Source organism: Scyliorhinus canicula, chromosome 18, assembly GCF_902713615.1.
Source record: "Scyliorhinus canicula chromosome 18, sScyCan1.1, whole genome shotgun sequence".
Taxonomy (NCBI): domain Eukaryota; kingdom Metazoa; phylum Chordata; class Chondrichthyes; order Carcharhiniformes; family Scyliorhinidae; genus Scyliorhinus; species Scyliorhinus canicula.
The window spans coordinates 84,714,297-84,724,171 of record NC_052163.1 but is presented as its reverse complement, the minus strand read 5'-3'; the positions used below and the strand labels follow the sequence as shown (position 1 = coordinate 84,724,171).

Genomic DNA, 9,875 nt, shown 5'->3' with positions numbered 1-9,875 from the left:
GAGAGAATATGCAAACTCCACTCGGACAGGGACCCAGAGCCAGGATTGAACCAGGGACCTTGGCGCCGTGAGGCAACTATGCTCACCACTTGCGCCACTGTGTTGCCAAACAGGCCCCTTGTTAATTATTGAAATTAAAGGGTTAATGAGGGGGGATTCCAGCCTGAGAGGGGCAGCAGGCTGCAGGAAAGGGGGAGTCACTGAGGTTGTGTTCAACAGGATGTCCAGCCTCACCAGCCTTTTAAAAACTTTATATAAAGATTGTTGTCGCCAATGCACCAGTGGGTGGGTGGCGGGTGACACGTGGTTGCTTCTGTACCCAGGTAGGCAGGGTGGCCTTCTAGACCTGCTTGAGGTGCCGGCCCTCTACCTACATCCACATGCCCACCTCCAGGCACCTTTACTGACTCCTACCAGTACAGGGTCTTGGACACTGGGAAATTCCAGTCTACTCCCTTCAATTAGAGTTAACGAGGCCTTTAATGAGCCCATTTGGGAGTAGGACACCTTGCTGGCCACCCAGTGTCTGTCACCAGGAGTGTTAGGCCCTGTTTGCCCCTATTCCTGTCTTTGGCGTGGTTTGAATTTCCAGCCCATTAAAGCAGGATTCTGTAGAGGAGTCGCACAGAAAGTGTTCTCTGGTGAGGAACTTGGATTGGATTGGATTTGCTTATTGTCACGTGTACCGAGGTACAGTGAAAAGTATTTTTCTGAAAGCAGCTCAACAGATCATTCAGTACATGGAAGAAAAGGGAATTAAACAAAATTCAATAAAATACAAGAAAATACATGAGAATACATAATAGGGCAACACAGGATATACAATGTAACTACATAAGCATTGGCATCGGTTGAAGCATACAGGGTGTAGTGTTAATAAGGTCAGTCAATAAGAGAGTGATTTAGGAGTCTGGTGACAGTGGGGAAGAAGCTGTTTTTGAGTCTATTCGTGCATGTTCTCAGACTTCTGTATCTCCTGCCGATGGAAGAAGTTGGAAAAGTGATTAAGCCTGGTGGGAGGGATCCTTGATTATGCTGCCCGCTTTCCCCTGGCAGCGGGAGGTGTAGATGGAGTCAATGGATGGGAAGCAGGTTCGTGTGTTGGACTGGGCGGTATTCACGACTCTCTGAAGTTTCTTGCGGTCCTGGGCCAAGCAGTTGCCATACCAGGCTGTGATGCAGCCAGATAGGATGCTCTCTATAGTGCATCTGTAAAAGTTGGTAAGGGTTAATGTGGACATGCCGAATTTCCTTAGTTTCCTGAGGAAGTATAGGCGCTGTTGTGCTTTCTTGGTGATAGCGTCGACGTGAGTGGACCCGGACAGATTTTTGGTGATGTGCACTTGCTGTTTAATCTTTCAGGTGGTCGAGCTCTGTGAGAATGTTGTATATTTGAATGAGATCCATCTCTCATTCTTCTAATTTACATGGATTTACCCAGTCTATTTAATCTTTCCTCGTTGGAAAATCCCTTCTTGCCAGGAATTAGTTTGGCGAAGCTCCCTCTGTGGCAAGTATATATTTCCTTAGATAATAAGACCACAAATGCACCTGTGGTGTTACCTCAGCTGTATAGAGTTGCAGTAAGACATCTTAACCCATTATTTGCCTTCTTAATTGTTTGTGGTACTTGTATGTCGGCTTTCAATGACCCATGAACAAGGATAGATATGTCCCTTTGAAGTTCAACACTTCCTGGTCTCTCGGCATTTAAGAAATATTATCAGCGGGATTCTCCGTTCCTGAGACTAAGGGCTAGATTCTCCGATTCTGAAGCAAAGTGCGGAGGATTTGTGGCCTTTTATGTGGAAAGATTCAGCGCCGCCCCCTCATCGATGCTCCAACTGGTGAGGGGCTAGCAGCCATGCCATACAGATGCCCGGCCACCACGATATAAACGGTGGGCGAATTGCCGGGTCGTGCCGTACAACATGGCACCGGCCGTGTATGGATCCGACCCACCAGATAGTTCCCTCCTGGACACCCCCTGGCAATCCCCCACCAGTTTTCCCCCAACCCTTGCAGAAGCCCCCCCTCCCCCTGGCCAGCAGCACAGCCCCCACCCAACTGTGGCAGCTGGGACCACACCTCCCGCGCGTTATCGTACACTCGGCCCATTGAGGCCGGAGCATCGGGTGTGGGCTGTTCAGGTGATGTCCTGAGGCTGTCCCAATAGCGTGCGGCGTGCACAGCGATGACGCCATTTTGGAGGGGGGGGGGGGGGAGGGGAGCCTGCGAAACCTGCGTAAAACAGACGCCGCCCCCGATTCCGTCGTAAAAAGAGATTTTCCGCATGAACACCGATTACGAAATCAGCATTGGGAAATGGAGAATCTCGCCCAAGTGTTGCCCCAGGATTGGTGGATTTCAGGATTGGGAAACGGAGAATCTTGCCCAAGTGTTGCCCCAGGATTAGTGGATTTCAGCATTGGGAAATGGAGAATCTCACCCAAGTGTTGGCCAAGGATTGGTGGGTTTCAGCATTGGGAAACGGAGAATCTCGCCCAAGTGTTGCCCCACGATTGGTGGATTTCCACAACAGCAAAACTGGTGCTGCACCTGGAACGATTCAGTGACGGTTAAGTCTCTAGCACCGGCACCACGTGGGACACAATCTATTCCCATGAGAAAAGGTGCCAGATTCACGATTGACACTCAGGAGGCTGACAAGGTGCAGGCCCATATATACACTTCACTCCCCACACACACCATCCCAGCCAACAAGATGGCACTGGTTGAGCTGAAGCGCACCCATATGGCTGATGGGTTGGCTGGGGCCAGAGGGCATCTAGGGGAGTGGCCTGCGGGACACCCATATGACCCGTGTCCCAAAGTTCACAGTGGGCTGTCAGCGGTGGGCGCAGCTGCGTGGCTGCCTTGCAGGCTGCGGCAATGGTGTTCTGTGCCCACCCAACCCCACAGCTCACCTCCTCGCCAGCCCCCGTTACTCCCCCCGGCCCTGGCAGAAGCCAGCGGCACAATGTCAGCAAACTATGCTGAAGTTGGACACTTTACGTACACCCTCTCTCCCTCAGCAGCCACGGTGCTTGTTTCATGATTTTTAAAAGCACAAGTGAACCGCGCCATCGGGATTTTGGCCCATTGGAGGCGGAGAATCGTGGAGTCCCCGAGAATACCGGGTTGGGTCCGGCAATGATATGCCAACGACGTTTATTGTACGTGTGTTCTGGAATGCATTGTTGCTGCTGTCAAGACGATGGAGAATTGTGATTTGGCTTGAAATCGGCGCCCATCGTGATTTTGGCGTCAGAACCCATTCCCAAACGCATTTCCTGATTCCAGTGTTGGCCGACGGAGAATCCCACCTTCTATGTTTTTTCAAAGTGGATACCTTCACATTTCTCTACATTTTATACCATCAGCCTATTTGTTTTGCCCACTCAGCAAATCTCATTGAAGTATCTTTGCGTCCTCCTCACAACTCATGTTTCTACGCGTTTTGTGTCTGGGGGCTTTTCACAGTAACTTCATTGAAGCTTACTTGAGACAATAAGCGCTTATTATTATTATCTGCAAACTTGGAAATATTACAATGAATCCCCAAATCCAAATCATTGATATAAATTGTGAATAGCTGCCGCCCAAACACTGATCCGTGCAGTAAACCCCAACCCCCCTCCCCACCCCCACTCAAGTCACATTCTGCCAACCCGAATATGACCCATTTATTTCTATTCTCTCTTCTCTTTCCGTTAACCAGTTCTCAATCCCTCGCAGTATATCCCTCCACAATTCCATATGTTCAAATTTTGTTCACCAACCTCTGGTGGGGACTTTATCAAAATCTTTCTGAAAATCTAAATGTCCCTCATCTACTGGTTCCCCTTGTCTATTCTGTTAGTTACATACTCAATAAATAAAAACTGGTTTATTAAACATGATTTCCCTTTCATAAATTCACGTGGACTGTTTCCATATCCAGTTATCGAAAACAGGTCTGCAGTTATCCATTTCTTGCCTTCCTGCTGTAGTGAAGTTATGTTTTCTGCTTTCCAATCTGTAGGAACCATTCTAGAATCGATCAAATTTTGAAAAATGATCACCAATGTACTCGCTATCTCTACAACCACCTCTCAAACACTCTGGGATATAGACATCCAGGAGATTTATCTACTCTAAGCCACATTAATTTCTCCAATGCTTTTTATTTTAAAGTAACATTAATATCTTGTTCATCATTTACACTGGAACTTGATTCTTCATTATCTGTGTTTTTCCTCCGTAAATACAGACAAAGTATTTGTTTAGTTTGGCTGCCATTTCCTTATCATAATTTCTTTCTATATACAATATACGTAAGGTTATATATATGAGTTTCTACTAATGAGGTTCATAAATTGAGAGTGTTACACCAGACTGTAGCATGTTGTGGAGATGCCGGTGTTGGACTGGGGTGAGCACAGTAAGAAGTCTAACAACTTCTTACAGGCTGTAGTCTCGCAGGGAGTTCTAATTTTTGGCTGGGTGATCGGTATATCAGACAGAAGAAGCAGGCAAACTTAAAAGGGAAGTGCGAAATATCTGACAAGAAAGTATTTTACTTAAAATGTAATTCAGTCTCTAACGGGACTGAGGTGTCACAACATCAATCTGAATCTCTAACTCTGATTGGCGGGGGGTCATGTCCTTGCTCTGATTGGTGAGTGTGAATTCTCTAATTTGCATGGGGTTCCTTCCTGGTCTGAATGGCTCTATAACTGGGTTCAATGGGCAGCTGCTGCCACAGTCTGGTACAGATACACTCACTGAAGGAGGCAGCAAGCTCACTGGCAGCAATGATGCGGATGTTGTGTTTTTTCTGCTCTCTGGCGCTGTGGCTGGGCTGTAAGTACAAACACTGAACTCTGCTCCTCCCGCAGCAGCAGCGGAGGTCTCGGAATCACTTTTAAACAATCAATTTCTAATGTTTAATCTCTGCTCTTTTACAGATGGACAGTCTCAGACTCTGACTCAGCCTCCAGACCTGACTGTGACACCGGGAAACACGGCCACACTGGATTGTAACATTGGAACGGATGATGGCTATTATGTTAATTGGTACAAGCAGACACCAGGAGCAGCTCCTCAATGGATCCTCTATTACTATTACTCTCTCAGTGCCCCTACCTATGGTTCCGGATTTAACAGCGATCGTTTCACGTCTAAAGTTAACAGCGGCCACAACATTTACCAGTTAATCATAAAGAACGTGGAGGTGAATGATGCCGCCGTCTATTACTGTGGAAAGTGGGTTTCCTCGAGCAGTGCTTATGTGTCACAGTGACAGAAGGTAAAACAAAAACTTAAATCAGCAAATATTATACAATTAACATCCTTCTTTCTGATAAACCTTTCTCGTGTTTTGTATCTCATTACACAGTTTGATTATGTCCTTCATACAATATTTTCCAATTGTTATCATTTAATTTTTGATAACAATCTGAATCTGACTGGCCAGTATTGGGTGTTGATGATATTTTACTATCAGTGTGTGGATGTTGCTGTGAGTTTATTCCTTATTGTTCCTCACCAGCAGGAACCCTGGGAATCCAGGAATCCTGAATAATGCTGGAGTGGAGAACCTGAGCTTGTTTTCAGTCTGATTCCAGGATCCGGGGTAACTGTATGGACTGAACCCTAGAACATCACACTGTGTGTGTGTTTGGCCAAGGGACCAAACTCTTTGTCGCAGGTAAGTGACTGGGAAATCCCTCCTGAAGAAACTTGCTGTGTGGATTTAGACATTTGGAAATTATTAACAATTCAAATGCAGTGTTTTTCGTACCGACTGGTTAAATTTAATTTTGCAGTGAAGTTGCTGATTACATGATTCGTCTCCAGCATCAGTTCTCTAACCAGAAAACCCCGAACAATTATTCGTTCTGCATGTCTGAATTTTGGAGTTTTTAACACTAGCTCTTAATTAATGGTGTTGCTGTTTCTCAATACTCTTACTATTAATAAATTATCTTATTTGTGGTGAAGGCAATTCAATCGTGGAAGAGAAAATTGGCGGGATTGTGGGGAAAGGGGGGGAGCGGGACTCGGCGTTAACAGAGAGCTGGCACAGTTGTGATGGGCCGAATGGCCTATTTCTGTGCTGTAACCATTCTACACTTTATTATAAATTAATTTCTGGAATTAACTTCAGTAAGTTCCGGTGGAAACTGGTTGCTCTAAATTTTTGTATATAGTTTGGTGCAGTTAGATTTTTGATCAGGATGTTGTACAGTTTAAAAAAATTCATTCATGAAAGCTGTGCTTGGAATGGGTTAAATTGTGGTTGCCTCTCATGGTTAAACTGTTTTGTTAACAACTGTGGAAATGTTATTCACTGTTAGGTGCGCAGGAAGGAAGGAATTAACACTACAGTAATAAATGTCTTTTCATATCCTGAAGAGTTTCACATTGAATTAGCAACATAGAAACTAGGAACAGGAAGAGGTTCTTCTGCCCTTCTAACCTGCTGTCCCATTCAATATGATCAGTGCTGATCCTCGATCTCAATGCCATATTCCTGCTTTCTGCCCACAACCCCGATGTTGTTAAAATCTAAACAAATCAGCCTTCTGTGGCAGCGAATTCCTCAGGTTCACTACCATTTTCCTCCTCTCAACAGGATTTGAGTTTTTTGTTGCGAGGAATGTGGTTGATGTGGTGAGCATAGGTGTCTAAAAGACACTTGTTAAAATGCCACACACAACAGCTTCGTCAGCAAGGGCAGGGATTAAAAGTGGTAATGACAGTGTGGACATGGAGATTGACTGAGTGACAGGAAACAGGAGTGATGATTGGTTGTTTCTTGGACTGGCAGGAGATATAGAATGGAATTCCCCATGCATTTGTATGAGGACATCTGTTTTTCTTTCAAAATGTGCGGCTGACACAAAATGGGGAAGTATTGTGAACTGTGAAGGGAGGTGGTGATCGACTTCACAAGGAGAGACACAGACTGGGGTAATGGTGGACACATAGCAGATGAACCTTAAAATACTTTTCAGCTTTATTTCTAATCATGTACACTTGATTATTGAGATTGTCCCTCCCATCCCCTCAGGATTGTACTGTGGGAATGGTGAGCCCTCCCACGTCTCTCAATTGACCATTCCTTGTTGATTAGATGAATGTCAGTGGGTAATTCAACTGTCAATAGCTGAGTCCTGGCCTCACATCACACGCACAACCATCAACCCTTTCAGTGGGTGGGAGGGAGGTCATATTGGGGGGGGGGGGGGGGGGAGTTGAGGAGGTGACACAAGGGCAGCATGCTCAGCATCAGAACTCATAGAATCCCTACAGTGCAGATAGGGGCCATTTGGCCTATCAAGTCTGTACCGATCTTCTGAAAGAACACCACCTCGGCCCACTCCCCAGCTCTATCTCAGTAACTCCACACGTCCACCTAACCTTCACGTCTTTGGACACTTAAGGGGCAATTTAGCATGGCCAATCCATCAACTGCACATTTTTGGACAGGGGAGGAAACTGGAGCACCCAGAGGAAACCCACGCAGACACGGGGAGAACATGCAAACTCCAAACAGTCACCCAGGGCCGGAATTGAACCTGGGTTCCTGGAGCTAACCACTGTTCCCATCCAAGGAGATTTTCAGACGCACTAAATCCGTTCTCCCCCGAATCAGGGATACAGAGACGAAGTGAAATGTTCCTGCTACACTCACATGATAGCAGCAATGTGACACAGACTGAGGATAGAATCTGGGAGCTGGAGGTGAAGTACCCACAGTGAGCGAAGCTCTAACTCACAGAGTCAGCAGGAGGATCCAAAACCAACAACTTTTAAATCAACACTTTCTGTTCTCAAACCCACGACACTCTGGGTCCTCTCACTCGATGAACTTTGGAGCCCACTATAGGAAGCGGCAACCTTTCCCAGCAAATTATTTTAAACTCTGAAATAAGTTACCATTTTCTCTAATAATATGTGTTCTCTGCTTCTGATTGCAGCTCGGCAACTCCCTGATCCTTCAGTGAAACTGCTCGGACCTTCAGCCGATGAGATATCCACTAAAGGAGCCGGCACGTTAGTTTGCCTGGTCAGCAAACTGTCCATGGGCTTTGCTGCGGTCAGCTGGACAGTCGATGGGAGCCCGACGAGCAGTGATGTACAAACCAGCGTGGCATCGCGGAACTCGGACAACAGCTTCAGTCTCAGCAGCTACCTGACAGTCCCTGGCACAGATTGGAGCAGTGGGAAGGTGTACTCCTGTACAGTTCAACAAGGAGCAGCTTCAAAAACAACCGCAACCGCCTCTCAATCCGGCTGTTAAATAGATGGAAGATTCACTTGTGTCTGCTGCCTGAATAGCTAGAATATGTCACTTTGTCTCCCACCACCATTATCCACCCTCTATCCCTGCTGCATTTCATGTTTCTCTTTGCTTTGTGTGATTCTGTTGTATCATTTAAGTTGTTTTGTACCTGGGGCAGGTTTTGCTCAGTTTCTCCCATTACAAAAGGCGACCCCAGGGTTAAAGTGACCAGTTCCTTAGCTCCAATCAAATATTTCTGATCAAAATGTTTGCTCAGCAGCAGTGTTGGATTTAATAAACGTTTATTATCTGCTCCAGCCAGACAATGACTGTGACTGGGTGTAATTTCCAATAAAGAGAATCTGTGCAGGAAATATTGCCGTGTGTGTGTGTGTGATATTACCTTGAGCACTTCTGGAGCCCTGACTGATGAGAGCAGTATGTGGCTTCAGTGAGATATAGACAGGTAGATGATAAACCTTTAAAAGGGGAGATGATGGGGCGGCACGTGATGCAATGATTAACTCTGCAGCTAACAGCGCTGAGGACCTGGGTTCGAATCCTTGCCTTGGGTCACTGTCTGTGTGGAGTTTGCACATTCTCCCTGTCTCTGCATGGGTTTTGCCCCCACAACCCAAAGATCTGCAGTGTAGGTGGATTGGTCATGCTAAATTGCCCTTAATTGGAAAAAAATGATTGGGTACTCTGAATTTATTAGAAAAGAAATGGAGAGATGATGGGAGAACTAATGCTCAGATGTGGGAGAACTAATGCTCAGATGTGCAAATGTAGAAGAATAAAGTTATCGAAATGTAGAAAGAATATTGGATCATAGTTTTTTCTATAGGGAAGTAGAGGTGAATAACAAAGAGGAATTAAGGGCTATGGGGAGAGAGCCGGTAACTGGAGTTGAAATCAACCATGATTGAATGGTGGAGTGGACTCGATGGGCCGAATGGCCTTACTTCCGCTCCTATGTCTTATGGTCTTATGGTAATGCTGAACCCGTACAGATCATTGGCTAGGTCATAGTTAAAATATTGTGTCCAGTTTGGGGCACTTATTTTCCGAAGTAAAAGACCATGGAGATGGTACAGGAGATAGTCATTGAGATGATATCAGAAAGTTTGAGGCTTCAGTTATTAGGAGGGACTGGGGACATTGATATTTTTTTCATTAGAACAAAGAAAGTTCCTAAAATATCGAGTAGAAAGTGTTGGAAAGAGGGTCCTGTAGTGCAATGGGCAGTGTCCCTGTCTCTCTGTCAGAAGCTCTTGGTTTGAGTCCTACTCCAGGACTTGATGACCAAGGAGGATATGTTGATAACACAGCCAATTGATTTGCAAATCCTTCCAACACTTGCCACTGGCAGGCGGTCAGAGAGGGAGAGATTCCTGGTCAGCCCATGAAGGAAAGAGAATTGGAGCCTCTCCCATCACGATCCATAGTGTCATAATATACACATCAGTATGTAATGGTGCAGAGACACACACTGACCGACACACTGCAAGACCAATCAACGCACACAACACAGCAGCCAATCACCAGTTAGGGCACGCTCGCTATAAAGCCAGAGGGCACTAGTTTTCCCGCTCATTCGGAT

The 9,875-nt window shown here is 45.9% G+C and overlaps 1 protein-coding gene across 2 annotated transcripts; it reads left to right on the top strand.

Annotated features, from left to right (window-relative positions):
* Positions 1 to 4,747: 4,747 nt before the first annotated feature.
* On the top strand, positions 4,748 to 8,646 carry LOC119953410 (immunoglobulin lambda-1 light chain-like). Of its 2 annotated transcripts, none has more exons than XM_038777667.1 (4): positions 4,748 to 4,845; positions 4,950 to 5,271; positions 5,658 to 5,692; positions 7,968 to 8,646. In XM_038777667.1, the coding sequence occupies exons 1-4, from the start codon at positions 4,797 to 4,799 to the stop codon at positions 8,288 to 8,290; spliced, it is 729 nt and encodes a 242-aa protein (XP_038633595.1). In that variant the 5' UTR covers positions 4,748 to 4,796; the 3' UTR covers positions 8,291 to 8,646. The 2 variants fall into 2 exon arrangements, with proteins under 2 accessions (XP_038633595.1, XP_038633594.1); XM_038777666.1 differs by having other exon boundaries at positions 4,950 to 5,275; positions 5,659 to 5,692.
* Positions 8,647 to 9,875: the final 1,229 nt, after the last annotated feature.

Coding starts and splice junctions, on each gene's coding strand:
- LOC119953410 (XM_038777666.1), top strand. CDS start 4,797: ATGATGCGGATGTTGTGTTTTTTCTGCTCTCTGGCGCTGTGGCTGGGC. Junction 4,846..4,949: donor TCTGGCGCTGTGGCTGGGCT/GTAAGTACAAAC, acceptor GCTCTTTTACAG/ATGGACAGTCTCAGACTCTG. Junction 5,276..5,658: donor CCTCGAGCAGTGCTTATGTG/TCACAGTGACAG, acceptor CACACTGTGTGT/GTGTTTGGCCAAGGGACCAA.